General features: G+C 40.1%; 1 protein-coding gene across 1 annotated transcript in view; it reads right to left on the bottom strand.

Annotated features, from left to right (window-relative positions):
• LOC121524927 (astrotactin-2-like) overlaps positions 1-16,030 on the bottom strand; it is a 615,575-nt gene that overhangs the window by 230,465 nt on the left and 369,080 nt on the right. Inside the window, exon 11 of the mRNA XM_041810517.1 lies at positions 1,542-1,692. Within this exon, the coding sequence (XP_041666451.1) occupies positions 1,542-1,692 (151 nt within the window). The remainder of the gene's footprint in view (positions 1-1,541; positions 1,693-16,030) is intronic.

Genomic DNA, 16,030 nt, shown 5'->3' with positions numbered 1-16,030 from the left:
GACTACTCTGAAGGAGTTACAAGCTTCAGCAGCTACGATGGGAGAGACTCTTTACACAACTGCTGCCCGTGTTCTTCACCAGTCAAAGCTTTACGGGAGAGTGTCAATGAGAGAGTCACTGTTGAAGAAAACTCAGATTAAGTCTTGACTAGACTTCACCAACAGGCATGTGGGAGACTTAATGGTTAAGAGGAAGCAAGTTCTTTGGTCTGACAAGACCAAAATGGTGATTTTTGGCCATCAAACAAGACGCTACATCACTACAAACCCACCATCCCCACTGTGAAGCATAGTGGTGGCAGCATCATGCTGCGGGGGTGCTTCTCAGCAGTTGGGTCTGGAGTGGCTGAGTCAAAGCTCAGATCCAACAGAGAATTTGTGGCTTGACTTGACCAGGGCTGTTCACACCCAATGTGCAACGTGACAGAGCTTGAGCAGTTTTGCAAAGGAGAATGGAGTAAAATTGAAGTGCCCAGATGTGCATGCCTGATTGAGACCTATCCACACAGATTCAGTGCTGTGTGGATAGGGATCTGAAAGGGGTGTATATTTATGCAGTTGTTTATTTTACATTACATATTTTTACTTTTAATTTCGTCCAAAATGTGCAGATCTACTTTCCTTGACCTCAGAGCAGACAGGACCCTGTGTCCCCACCTTCAGATCCATGGAGGTTCAAACCTCAGGCTGGGAAACTAACAGCTTACATTAAGCTACAACTGCTGCTTACCATAGGCTCATAGTAAACAGTAACATTAAAGAATACTAATTATTTCAGTAAACAGCCCATCAACTGTAATGGATTATTTAAGAAATATCACAAAAAGCCATGCCACTGTACATAGCAGATGGCATGCAAATTTAATGAGTGGCAATATCTTTGGAGGGAAACATTAAAAAAGAAGTGATTATGCAAATGAGGGATTTTTTTAAATCCATCACTTCAACACAAGTCCTGCAATAACTACTAAGTAGCACAAGCGCTGCACAGTATTTCAACGTAATTGTTCCTCCCGAATGACTCTCCTGATTCCTAAATCCTTCAATGATCCCATATGGGACGTTGATGGTGCAGAGTTAGGACTAACGTGACAAGCTTTAATGCTAGCATGCTCAGACAGCATATCTGTCAGAGTGTGCCAGGCCAGACTAAATGCTTGGAAATGTGCTGTTACTAGTGGCTGCCCAACAGAAATCACTTGTCATCACCTTCTGTGCTTTGATAGCTAGTTAGCTGCAGCTCAGCACACATTCGACTGACAGCTAACACGGACAATAAATGTTAATATCGGGCCTTTTATCGCTAGTTCTATCACTGACAAGCACAGCTCTCATTCAGACACAGAAACACAGCCCCTTTCTCCACATAAAAGTGCATTTCTGTCAACTTTATGGCATGTTTTACAGCCTACCTCTAACCCGGCCAATTGTTAAATGGTTAGCATAAACATTTTTTATGAACACAGGCCTTTTATTAACACCTATGAAGCAAAGTAAGTCTTGGATGAACCCTGAATCCATAAAAGAAACATTAAACTTACCATGCAGCCGGATGACTCCAACTGTCTGTCAGACACACACTTAAAGTTCTTCTTGCAGCCACCGTTATCTTTGGAGCAGTCCCGAACGGGTCCAAAAGATGCCAAAAGATCCTCCACGGTTTCAAAATAAGTGGACATCATGGCTTCTTCCCTGTAAAAGAGGATAAAACATGAAAATACACCCTTTTGCAAATATATATTACAACAGGAGGGAAATAAATGCTCAAAGAGTGGAAATATTCCCTCATAAAGTTGCCATTTCTGTTGCAATTAAAGAACATTTATGATGTTTTTGTTGCTTGTACCTTCAAATTAATGTCTACTTGAAATATTTGCAACTCACACATTTTCTAAAAAAGGCCACTAAAGTCAGCTTGATGCCTTTACTATTAATAAAATGTAATTTATCAAATTGAACACCCGCAATAACAACGTTTTTAATGATTTTTCCCCAGCATGCCATGTTTCCTCCGTGAGCTCTCACTTGATTTTATGACAGGCAGTGCAAAGGCAAACATTAATAAAGCCAATCCAACAGTGGTTTAAAATAGATGTACCCCGGGGCTTGCGGTATGTAGTAGCAGAGTACAGCAGTTTTTAAACAACAACAGAAGTTTCTCTGAGAAGTTCATTCTGCTTGGGTCATGTCTGGGAGGAGCTGCTAAATTGGCATTAATTGGATGTGTTTGTGACGGTGCTGTGATGGAGAGCGCGGGGAATCGGCATTCTGCATCCATAAACTCTCGGGATTAAGCCAAGGCCAGGACATCCAGGCCGGCCCTCACTGGCAACGATGAAGAAAAGGAAAAAAGACAAACTAATGCATGCATGCATGCACAATCAAAGATGTACAGAGGCAGTTCAAGGCAAATGGGTTGATCTTAGATTATGATATCGAGGATATCATTATACATTTTTTATTACTTCTGAGACTAAATTAAGTGCTTAATGTCTTGTTGTGCCTCCATCTGTATCTGAATAATATATAAACTTTATAGGCTACAATATTTATTGACAAGCTAATGTTTTGATCTAATGTTAGCATTCTAGTAGGTTAAGAATGACAATGCTTAAAGGCCAGTGTGGAAGAGGTTAGTTGAAAATAGCTAACATCAACTTAAGCTATATTACTTAAGTTAGACATTGACCACGACAATGCTACAACTTGATATTAATCGCCCGTAACACATGGGTGTAGACCAGTTAGCCAGATGGTTAAATTATTCTGGCAGTTCTCCACAGAAGCTATTACACAAAGGCTAAATGCTGAATATGTTGAATATGCTAGTACGTACAGTATATAATGAAAATGTTAAACAACAGTGAATTGTACGATCCAGCAACTCTGAATGGCAGTACTTGACAGTAGCGCTTTAGTTGAAATGTTAATGTTAGCATGCTACTAGAGGTTTAGAAAAACGATGCTAAAATGTCAGCCTGGAGGAGATTATGTTTACTACAGTAGACAGTGCAGATTATGCTAATTTGCAATGCTAATGCTTCAAATTGTTGCTTGTGAAAAAAGTTTTTTTAGCTAAATATTAATGTCAGCATGCTAGCAATTTTAGATTGGCAATAATAAACGGCCAGTGCAAAGAAGGTCATGTTTTTAAACATTCAATTGCCAGTGTCACCTCTTACCCTTAGGGTTAGGACACCAACAGTTTAAAGTTAAAAACCAAACTTGCAAAACATAATAACAAAACATTTTAATGAAGCCCAGTAAACAGTCTGCTTATAGAAAAAAGCATGAAACACTGTAAAGCAGCTAATTCAGCTAAGGCTAATGCTTATGAAGCTACATTTGCTACATGAGCTCGAGACTGTACACCTCTACAGTTTTGCAAATCTCATACACCTGTTTATTTCAGTAGCTGCATAGCTTTCTTGGCTAAAGCAAAAGCAAGCAATACTATTTTTTTCAAAATCTAACTTAGCTACATTAGCTACATAGTTTAGTAACATATGTACTTAATGCAGCTAAAGTTGGTAAAAGCTTGTGTAAAGCTAAAGCTAATGTAGCCTCACTGGCTGACATTAACTACATAGATAGCATAGCTACATTAGCTTAGTCTAAAGGTACCAAAGCCAGAACAAGCCACTATTTGTGTGACTGCTTCTAAAATGTGTATGTTATTATGTCCCGTATCAGACATCTGACCTTTTTTGCATTTTATTTGTGTAATATTTGCAGTGTGGCTATTTCATCAGTGTAACTGTCTTGTGCTTTTTTTTTCATGAATGTTTTTTTTTTTCTTTTTTTGTCATACTAAAATGGCAAAAATGTACTGGCAAACTTTCCATCCTGACAGAGGCTGCATCTCACATATACGGTAGTGGAACTTGTAGTGGTTGTGCTAGACAGCAGTGCTTTGAGCTAATGCTAACGCTGACTGCTAGTAGTTTCAGAAAGCTAATGCAAAATACCAGTGTATTAGAGGCTATATTTTTACATTTCACAACAATTTTTATGCCCGTTCATCCAAATCCAAAGCCCTATCAAGGTGAAAGTGTTGGAATTAATTGGTTTTCTTGCTGTGAAAAGGGCATGCATCAAGACTGGTAGCAGTCTAACTGCTACCAGTCTTGATGTATGCCAGTGTCTGCATGCTAGCAGACTTAGATGGATAACACTAAAATGCTAGTGTGAAGAAGGTCTTGCTAACAAAATTCAGCACTAAAGTGTTGTTAGTGTAACTCTTAGTGGCTGTGCTTAACAGCAATGCCTTGAGCTAATGCTAATGTCAGCAACTAGTAGTTTCAGAAAGGTAATGCCATAATATCAGTGTATAGAGGCTATGTTTTACTTTCCACATCAGTTTCTATGTTGGTTCATTGAAATATTAAGCTCTATTGAGGTGAAAGTATTGGAATTACTTGGTTTGCTTGCTGTGAAAAGGGCATATATGATATTGAGACTGATATAAGTCTTGATACATGCTAATGTCTGCATGCTAGCAGACTTAGATGGATCATGCTAAATGCTAGTTCAAGAAGGTCTTGCTGACTAAGTTTAGCACTGAAGTGTTGTTAGTGCAGCTCTAAGTGGTTGTGCTTTGAGCTAATGCTAATGTCAACTTGTAGTAAGTTTTGATGCCATAATACTAGTGTAAAGAGGCTTTTCTTTTAAATTTCACATTGGTTTGTATGTAAGCTAATCAAGATCTAAAGCCCTACTGAGGTGAAAGCAATGGAAATACTAAGTTTGTTTGCTGTGAAAGACATCATTGCTAAGATTGAAATATTAAATCAGCACTGACCTTTTCTTTCATTCAGGTACAAACCACAGACTCCAAGGTGAAACTCCTCTGCTTACCCATCCATCACTACAACTATTCTATTTTCTGTGGGCTTTCTACTGACTTCCCTGAGGCTTGCAGCAGTTCCTCTAAGAGGCCAATTTTGCTAGTGACGGGTGTGAGCTGAAAGCTTGTTGTGTCTGTTGTACATACAGGATTTCTTTGCTCTAACACTTCAAGGAGAATAACAGAGCATCCGTGTTTGCTTACCTTCAAATGGGAAGGTTTTGAGAGGTACTTTTCATGGCTCTCAATTGGAAAGTTGTCGAGACATTTGATTCAAAAGCAAAAAGTCTAACGTTGTAAGGCTTCATGAAAAAAATCAGGGTATTATGAGTGTCAGCGGGACAAATAAGTTTGGGTTTCTGTCCAGGCAAAAGTTGAGTTGGTTCCGCAACAATTGATCTGTTTATGGTGAGTATGTTTGTCAGCCACTGTGCCACTGCAAGGGCTGACAAAAATCATTACAAAAGAGGACTCTACTTTTTTCCAAAAGCTGACTCTTTCTGCTTTCTTCCTGGAAATGTCAGCTTGACCACGGCTGTATAGATCAGCCGCTGTGTTCACTTCAGCATGCTCAGCTGTAACCATACACTGAGCTCTGCATGCCCGCTGTCAGAGAGAGCGAAGGGGTAAGCAACCCCTCTGTTTTTCTCTGCAACGAAACAAAAAAGGACTGTCTCTTGCAATGTGACTGCAGGGAACTCAGTGTGTTGCGAGGGTGACTCGACTACAAACAGCAACAAGATCTTGGATGATAGGAAGACAGATGCCCTGCTGAGTATGGAGGATTTCAGTATTGTCACTGTGACTGTCACTGTTTGGTTTGTCTTTTTCTCTGTATTCTTGGATGCTTAAGTGAGAATGTCATTCCAAAGTAGCTCTGAAAATATAGTCGCTAAATAAATAATCTAAATAAAACTTCTGTTCATAATGAGATTTTTAAAATACTCTTACATAAATGATGAAAAGGGCGTTTATCTTTCAAATTTTTAAAAGAGCAGAGATGGCAGAGTGTAATCTAATTGACTTTTTTGACTTATTGAATATTCGCCATTGAATATTTTTTGGTTTAAAGAGTTGTATACTGTGACCTTGTCATCAGCTTCAGGCAAAGATGAACAGCAAAGCATTAAAATTCATGAAATCGTCAGGAATACTCTCCCCAGCATTGGCAAATAACTTTAAAATTCATATCTCATTAATATTAGCAGGGACATACTGCAGGCAGGTGTGGGTAGACACCCACTCTGTCATTTCAATTACAAAATATAGTCTTTTAATTCTTTTCTTAAGTGTATGCTCATGCAAGAGGATTAGTAATGCTTTAAAACACCTCGCATTGTTATAAGCGGTTCTCAACAGGTGGGTTGGGACCCAGCGATGCCCGAAGGAGCTGTTTACAGATGGTTGCAAAATGTGTGCCCTAAGCAAAATACACCAAGATACACCATATTGCCAGAAGTATTCACTCACCTGCCTTGACTCGCATATGAACTTAAGCCCAGCTCCTGAAAAACAACCCCACACCAGAATCCCCCCGCAACCAAACTTTACACTTGGCACAATGCAGTCAGACAAGTACTGTTCTCCTGGCAACCACCAAACCCAGACTCGTCCATGGGATTGCCATATGGAGAAGCACGATTCGTCACTCCAGAGAACGCGTCTCCACTGCTCCAGTGGCATGCTTTTCACAACTGCATGCAATGCAAAGCGTCGCATGCGGTTCTGAAAAGCATGCAACTAGAGCATGCTTTTCACAACTGCATGCGACGCTTTGCATTGCACTTGGTGATGTTTGGCTTGGATGCAGCTGCTCGGCTATGGAAACCCATTCCATGAAGCTCTCTACGCACTGTTCTTGAGCTAATCTAAAGGCTACAAGAAGTTTGGAGGCCTGCAGCGGTTGACTCTGCAGAAAGTTGGCGACCTCAACGCACTATGCACCTCAGCATCTGCTGGCCCCACTCTGTCATTTTATGTGGCCAACCACTTCGTGGCTGAGTTGCTGTCATTCCCAATCGCTTCCACTTTGTTATGATACCACAGACAGCTGACTGTGGAATATTTAGGAGCAAGAAAATTTCATGACTGGACTTGTTTCACAGGCGGCATCCTATCACAATACCCCGCGGGAATTCACTGAGCTCCTGAGAGCAACCCATTCTTTCACAAATGTTTGTAGAAACAGTCTGCGTGCCTAGGTGCTTGACTTTTCTATTTTAACATGATTGTACCCCGGTGCACGAAGGAACGACTATGAACACATGGTGTAGTAAGTTTGGTGTGGAAGAACTTGACTGGCCCGTACAGAGCCAGTCAAGGAATGAACTGGAACAGAGATCGCAAGCCAGGCCTTTTCATCCAACATCAGTGCTGACCTCAGAAATGCTCTACAGAATGAATGGGCACAAATTCCCACAGAAACACTCCAAAATCTTGCTGAAAGTCTCCCAAGCAGAGTGGAGGCTGTTACAGGGGATAAAACTAGGACCAACTCTAAATCAAAGTAGATGTATTAGAAAACACAATGCCGTTACAGTCCGTTTTGGTGTAACGGTCATTTGGCCAAAAACTTTTGTCCATATAGTGTACATTTTATTCCATCTGAAGTCCATACACTTTTCCGTAAATAACATTGAGTGTTTAATTTTCCATTAAAGAGGTAGTGGTGGGTCCATGGGCTAGACCAGTTGAGAACCACTGGTTTAGAGGTACAGTAAATATTAAAAGTTTCATCTTACTCTACATTTAAGGAAAACAGGCATTAAAATATTCTTTATTGGTTCTGATTGGTCTGCTGACCTACCAATGAAATTGGCGACGGTTGCTGGGCTATTTCCCAGTGGACAAACATTCGCCCGTGCTGAGTCTTATCATTTTGTCATGTTGACATTGTGACCTTTATTAGTTACTCCAGCATGGTTAAAAGCTGTACTTGGGGCGTCTGCAAGAGGGACTCAAGCTCTCCACTTGGCTATCTGGGAGCATTTTCATCCTGTGTCCTTAACTGAAGATTATAATCTTCAGATAAATATGAAAAATGCCTTCTTTGGATTTGATTCTGTGGTGACTACACTGACAATTTAACCCATCCACCATCACAAAGAAAACTTACAGATGCTTGAAGGTAAGGGAAAACATTTAAGTTTGGACAATATGTGAACTTTTAAGTAGTCACAATGCAACTCAATAGCAAATGTACTGACATTCTAACCTCCTGTATCTTCGTCTTTATTCTTTCTCTATAGCCAAGTTTATGAAAGAATCGAATCGGTTAAAGGGGACATATACCTCATTCCCACCTTTTAAAACAGTTCTCTTTGGTCTAAATAAAACATATGTGCCGTGCTTTGGTCCCTTTCCTTCGTAAGGTGTGCGGACACAAGCACAGCTGTGTGCTTCCATGGCTGTGGATGGCAATCTATGGGTCGACATACGAGGTGACTCATTGCAATGTCAGAATCTGAATGAACTGTCAGATTTCACGTTTTTAGACAAAGTAAAGTGAAAAATAAGCACTGATTTGAAATGTTTCACATTCTGTGGGTTGATAAATAGTCTGGGAACCCAAATGTATGTAAAAACATACCAAAAAAGCGAATTTTTTATCATATGTCCCCTTCAAACAGTACTATGTAGAACTTTAAGGTGTGTTGGGGCCAAATTTTGAGTCTGAAGTAAGACATAGATGTGGTGAGTAAGCTAGTTGAGGGCACCGTCAGGTGGAAAGGTGGATTGACACAATTCTGGGTACACTCTGGATGTCCTTGCATATTACCAAGTGCATGGGAAAATAATCCGTTGAAGAAATGAGAGAGTCCATGGCTTCAGGGTGGAATAATGTGTGGATATGGATAATAAGCATGGTCTTGGGTACCATCCCGGGAAGGTCATAGGGTTGCTACAAGCCCCTGGTTGTGTAAACAACAGTAGCCAAGAAGGGTGGATTTCTTCTTGGTGAGGGTGGAAGCTTTTCATTCAAAAATATCAATCTTTTTCCATTTGAGTGACAGAGTTGTTCTGTATGTTTTAGTATGTAATTGTCCTCTTGCTATTTGAACTGCGTCTAATTTATGACCACCAAACTGTCTATGCTGGTCCATCTGATTCAAGCATTTAATCAGTGAGGATATGGGGCTCCAGTTTAGCCCAGTTGGTCGAGCAAGTATCCCATCTCCAGAGGCCACAGTCCTCATTATACTGGTCACAGGTTCAACCCCCCCATTCCCCATCTTCTCCCCACATTCCCCATCTCCTTTAATCTTTCCTATCAAATGAAGGCAAGAGCCCAAAGAAAAATCTTTGAAAAAATCAATGCGGATATGAATGACATCAACTAATGAGGCAAGGAAACATCAACAACATGTATAATAGCAATGTTTTATTCAAGACCTTTGTTTGAGGAATGCTATTGGGCTGGAAAATGTGATTAAGGATAGTAATGCGTTTTAAGATAATTAAAATGTCACCCTCTGTTTGCAACAAATTAAGCAGGGATTATTGGCTCCCAATAGAAACTGGGGCTGTGGTTGTGGAAGAACCATTACATATTAGAAATATTGATGTCACCCAGTTATTTCCAGTATGTGATCGATGCACTGGAACCCTCCAAACAACAAACTGTTATTTGCTTCCAATATAATTGCTGTTTTGGTGCTAGGAGCTCCTCTGCCACTGTAAAACATTCTGCAAAAAAAAACGGCCTAACGTTGTCCAAACTGAGTCTCTGAAAGTTATTAGAAAAATAATGAATTTTATTGCATATTTTCTGCTGCACATTGCTGAAGTTATTAATCCAACCAAGGCTGGGTTGCTTTGATTAGGAATATAATTTTTCTGTTTTTGCAAATGAATGATGAATTCATATGCAAACAGAGTTTATTAACCTTTCGGTTAACCAGCCTTAGTCCTTGGACAGTATATCTAATCCACAAATTTAATTGAATTTATTCAGATTGAGCATGAGAGCCAAAGGATATGTGGAGTGAACTGTGCAAATAAACACACTAAGAATGCCCCAAACTGGCTGAATTTAGAGTAACTATGGGTCAGACTCTACGGACCATCCTAAATGTTCATCCTTGTGTAGGAAATTCAAATTTCATAAAACATGGGTCAGTATGAAGGAAGTTTAGATGCATTCCTTGAAGTCAGTTTGCAAAAAAACAAACAGATCAGGAGGTAAATGGACTGAAATGGACTCTTCTGGGCAATAGTCCAGTTCTGTTCATATCCTTTCCTGTAGGGCTCATGTCCACCCACACGTGCAGAATCACAAAGTTCTCTGAGGCCATCTGACAGTTTAGGTCATTCTGGGTAAGATCTTAGTATGCTGTACACTTCTGAAAGACACAGACATACTGGGTCTCTTAATATGTCAGAGTACCGAATCACCTAATCTCAGTGAAGGAGTAAATCCATGGTGTTCTTTGATTTTTGAGTTTCTAACGGTATCACGCTGAGTGAGGCCAGCCACCTTCTAAAACACCAAACTGCTTATATTTGCAGCCTAATTCTTCAAATGTATTCTCTCAGGTGTGTGATCAGGACAGGGACTGAATGGAAAATACAGACAGAAGGAGATTGCCAATTGCCTCATGTGTCTGATACTATACTTGTGAGACACTGAGGCAGTTTAAAGTTTGCTAGGTTATTCGTGATTACAGATTTCTCTTCTTGATGTTTGACTAATGGGTCTGAAACTTCACTGTGAGTCACTGTGAAAAATTTTCAGAATGAGCCAAAAATGATTCAGAGCACATCAGAAATCATATACAAATAAGACAGAAGAGTTTGTATAAGCTGGATAAGTCGAAACACCTTTACATGACCCCAGTTTATGAAAGTGAGATCAACCCCAGACTTTTACTTGCACTTCGGTATCCTAGCATGGGGACAAAAGTCAGAGTCTTTCAGTCCCTGGTTCTCCTGGTCTTTCTATTCTCTTGTAAGGCCTGGATGTTGACTGATGGCCTGAGGCACTGTTCAGACTCCTTTTCATAATGACTTATCTTCAGATCATTTTTGGGTATTGCTGGCAAGACCGTGTGTCTGTTGCAGATGTGCTAAAAAGAGAATGGATGGGATGGGTCAGCTACCTGATACGGCATATACTCCCATACCTGACCGGACCTGATGGTCTTGAACTTTGCATAGTGACCAAAAGAAGGCGGTTGGGCTCAACACCAAAGATAGGGTACGGAGCCCGGACATCTCAAGGAACCTCTGAGAAAAGCCATTGAACCTCTGTTTCAAAAGAGGTTGTTAACGGGGTTCTGTATCTGATCAGGATGCCTCCTGGTTGCCTCCCCATGGAGGTTTTCTAGGCGTGTCCAAATGGACAGAGACCCTGAGGCAAACCCAGAACTTACTGGAGGGATTATAAGTCTCATTTGGTCTGGGAATGCCTCAAATCTGTTAAGGGGGATATCTGGATTGAACTGCCTTGCCTGCTGGCACCACGGCCCAACCCTTGATAAGCAACAAAAGATTAAAAAAAAAAAAAAAAAAAAAAAAAAAAAAAAAAGGACTACAAAAAGGACTTGACAAAAAGTTTGTTTGAGGTGCTCTTTGGAAGTGGCATCCATAAAATTGATGAATAAACAAAGGAAAACTCCAAGGAGCTCTCTTTAAACACTGTTTTTGCTGTATGGCCATTGTGTTTTGGCAACAAGCCTTCATCAGGAAGTCAAAAAATAAAGAAGACTTCCTGGTAAGGACTTGATGCTGAAACATTTTTAAGGTTTGTATATGAAAATGCTGTGAAATTAAAGGCATTTGAATGTTTGAAGAGAGTACCTTGGAGTTTTTTCATTGTTTATTTGAGCAAAAAAAGATATAAAAGCTTATAAAAAGTCAGTGGGACACAACAAGGCCATCTGGCACACAATGAGGACAACAGTAACAAATTCCATTTCCTGTTGAAAACCTACAGGATTAACTGAGATCAGCATTGTATCTGGCTACACTTGTATGCAGACGATACGATTATCTTCACATCTACAGAATCAGCTGTAAAAGTCGTACATGTCGGTAAGTTAAACAGCTAAATTGTAGGCTGGCCACACAATACAAGATTTTAAATCTCAACTCAGGCCAGTTTGCCATTCCCTGTGATGATTGGGGGGGGGGGGGGGGCTTATTTCAGGCCCAGACTATCTGTCTGACTAATCCACAACAATTCTTCTACTCTTTCTAGGTCTGACTGCCACCATCGTGGAGCAACTTCCTGTTGTGGAGCACTATTGGCAGTTTTTGTCCAGAGGGCTGATATCAACATATCAGCAACACTGATTTTGTCATCATGAAAAACATATCATGGATTTTGCAATAGGGATTCGTGGTATAAAAGCTCTGAATAAATACCACATTTTGTGTCTGGATTAAAAAATGCACTGGCGTGGATATAAATGCCAAGCAAATTAACAGAAAGTATAAGCTACCTAACAATCTGTCTCATGGTTCCTGAGATATTGTAAACTATGCAAGCGCTACCACTTGGGATCGTCGGTAGGGTGTGGGGGATTGCGTCACATTTGGTCATGCAAGTTTCTGTGAGATCTCACAAGTCTGGAATCTTCTATGCTGAAATCATTGCTACAGATGGCAGGTGTGAAGTCTCATGGCCTGAGTCGTCTAGTATTCTAAGGATTATAACATGAAAAACCATTTGAATTTGTCCTTTTGAAAGACCCTTCAATGCCCCCTTTATCGTTTAAATAAAGTAAAAAGGCCTCTAAGCTTTGGTGCTCACTTTAAATGAATGGCAAAAAAATTCATGGCCCATACTCATAAACACTCTGCTCTGAACTCAGCTTAGAAATTTCTAGCAAGAAATTGTGGGAACATTTTCTGCTGTCTTTGCACTTGGAGCAAAGAGAGCAGAAACTTTAATCTTGGTGAGGAGGAGGGGATGACCTTCTTGCTGGGTATGACACATTTTTGGGATGCTTATAGCAAACTTTCAGGAGCAGAATCACACCTCAGCCATACTTCTTCCTACCTTACCTTGAACTCAAACCTGAACATCTCCTCCCCTTTCATTCCTCCTATCTGTCAGGCTCTGAAGGGGTTTGTCATGCCCTGGTGTTACCTTGAATCCCTAAAGCTCCTACAAATTGAGACTTAGAAGATGCTTAACATCAACTAATTCAGTATAATCATTTCAATATCATTAATAGACAATATTCAAATTACATCCTGTTAATGGCGTAGACCTTGACAGTGAATTAAAAGCTGTATTTCTCCAAAAAAGGTGAAAAATAAATTGTGATAATGAGCATCAGAATGTAAAATAAATCAGCTTAAATATACAGTCTAGTCAAAAACTGTGTAATTCTGACACTCTTCTATGAATAAACTGTCTGCCATATATAAAAATGTGAGGTCTACCAAATGTTTGAAAGCCTGTCCACTTGCGCTGTGGGCTCTTTACCGGCTAATGGCTATCAGTATGTGAAGGCCTTTAATCATTGGTAGATGCACCTGTGGAGAGAACAACATTAAGAAGGACTCTTAATGCATCCCTCACTTAGGCAGTCCTAAATGGGCTGATATGTATAAATAGTTTTTGTCTGTCTGTTCACCCCGACTGTGATTGAATTAGAATATTCTTCCTTCAGTGTTTGGGGAACATTTCTCTATCTGCTCTGCTTGAAGAACTTCAAAGTCTTTTAAAAGTCCTCCTCACTTCTCCTGTGAGGAGCAGCATGTCTTACCCAATGCAGGAAGACACTGAACTCATGTTTTGTTTAGACTTGCATACAAAAAAATACATTGATTTTATTCCGAAAGCGGTCAAGACAGTCTGGCTGCAGCCCATTCATTTCTGATGACCAGTCTCAACACTGTTCATCTAAGATGTTGTAAATCTCAGAACAGAAATAAACATTACAACTTTGAAATAAAACCAGATTTAACTTCTGTTAAGGGTTAGGTGAAGGTCAAGGTAAAGGCCAAGAACCTGACCTGCAAAACCTGATTACAAAATGTTTAATAAAGCTAAATAAACATTGCTAACAGGAAAAAAGCTTGTCCTCCATGAAAACAGTCGAACGCAGCAAGCTGAGCTTATGTAGCTCTGCTGGTTGCTTAGCTTAAGTAGATAAAGGAGCTAAAGCTAAGCTCACAAAGCAGCTACATATATTACATAAGTAGCTACATTTGCGAAAGCTCACATTGCTAAAGCTAACTTAGCTATAGATAACAGAGCTACCTAGCAAACAGAGCTTAAGCTAAGCTCACAAAGCTATGTAGCCACGTAGGTATGTTACCTATGTAGCTACATTAGCTTTAGCTATGTTTTCTAAAGCTCATATTTCTAAAGCTAACTTAGCTATAGGTAACATGAGCTTTAGCAAATGTAGCAAAGGCTAATTTAGCTATGAAGATAATACGATATGTATCTTACAATGCTTATGTAGCTGCTTTGTGAGCTTAGCTTTAGCTCTGTTATCTACATAGGTTAAGCAGCTAACAGAGCTACACAAGCTCTGCTTGCTGTGTTGGACTGTTTTCATGGAGGGCAAGCTTTTTTCCTGTTAGTGATGTTTATCTAGCTTAACTAAACATTTTGTAATAAGGCTTTTCAGGTCAGCTTTTGATTTTTTAACTTTGGTTTCCTTAGCTCTTAACAGAAGTTTAATCCAATTTTAATTTTAAAGTTTTAGTGTGTATTTCTGTTCTGAGATATAGCCAGACTATCTTGGGCTGAAGTGGGGTAGCCATATCAGTGCCCAGACACATACGCTGACACCAAACTGGATTATTGCTTCAAATGTTTAGCTTGCTCAATATTCCAGACATTTACTCCTTGAAGGGGTAGAGGAACATTTAAACCCATCAGCAGTCGAATAACTGAACTGACCACTGTCCTTTAACATGAGCTGTTTGCTAACAGTCATGAAAAAGTTGAATTCTTCATTTCTAGGTAGAGTGGATAGAGAAAGAAGTGAGCCTGCAAACAGGACCCCCTGATTCTTTAAACATTGTGTTTACCCAGCCCTAAACTATCTTGCAATTGTTCAGTAACAATCCCTAGATTGTGCCCTTACTAAGAATGGTCAGGAAGGAAAATAGCACTGCTATTGTACTGTACTGAAATCTAAATAGGTCCATTCTCCAACTGGGCCTCCCATCTCTTATTGTTCTTCTCTTTATTTGGTGACTCAATTTTTCTGAATTAGACAGACAACACATGGCATTCTGTGCATCAGTTCCTTCTGGCAGGCACTCAAAGCACTGACAAATGACTCCTTAATTCGGGAGAAAACAGAGGGTGGGGAAGGTGAGGCAGACAAAAATAATGGCCTGCTTCAGCTGTGAGGTGCATGCTAACTGGCTCTCCTTCTGGATAGAGGCTGTAGTCAGTCGAAGATGAAAAAACGATCAATTCTGAGATGCCTGTTGCAAGACAGTCCAGAAGGAGGAAAATGGGGAAAAGATATCGAGGGAAAGTCAGAGTAAGAGTACTGGAAAGTTGCTTGGAACCTTTAAAATCATTGCACTAAGGTTAGAAAGTACTCATTAATGCTGGCCTCTCCCTTCTTAATTAACCACACTCTGAGAGCTGATCCATAAAGGTTGTTTGGAGAGTAAAGAAACCTGCAACCCACATGACTCTACAAAAATATTTCGCTATCATTTCATGTCAAAACCAACAAGACATGATAAGTGCTCCCTTTCCAAATCATTACCAAATCAGGATCATCTCTGTCGGCACCCTGACTCTGTTGCTTGACCCAGAAGCGCATTGGTTGCATCTAAACACTGACTAATGTACTTGTTATTAATCTCCCTCTTGCTTTTCCCGATGATGAATGACCAGGCGATGCAGCCCAAAGTTAGAGCGCTGCTCCAGCATGATTACAGAGCCCGTTATTGGTCTGCCCGAGCACTTGATTAATGCTCTCGCCCCAGCTCCCCACAAATATGCTGACTCTCATCAAGCACTTTTGTCATTGAATAGAGTGCATTTTCTTTAAGCTCGTCGTAATCACTGAGGAAAAATCTAGTGAGCGAAGAAAGCAGGTAAGTGATAAAATAAAGATTGATACATCCATTCTTTGCTTGAGTGTGGAGTTGTAAAACATATTTGATGGAGATTTGGAGTAAGGAGAATGTGATTTATGAACCTGATTTTTCTCTGGTGTCAACTCCTTGCAGTTGCACTGGGTTATTGGCTGT

This window comes from Cheilinus undulatus, linkage group 17 (assembly GCF_018320785.1).
Source record: "Cheilinus undulatus linkage group 17, ASM1832078v1, whole genome shotgun sequence".
Taxonomy (NCBI): Eukaryota; Metazoa; Chordata; class Actinopteri; order Labriformes; family Labridae; genus Cheilinus; species Cheilinus undulatus.
The sequence above is the reverse complement of the archived record's forward strand: the minus strand, read 5'-3'. Positions and strand labels throughout refer to the sequence as shown.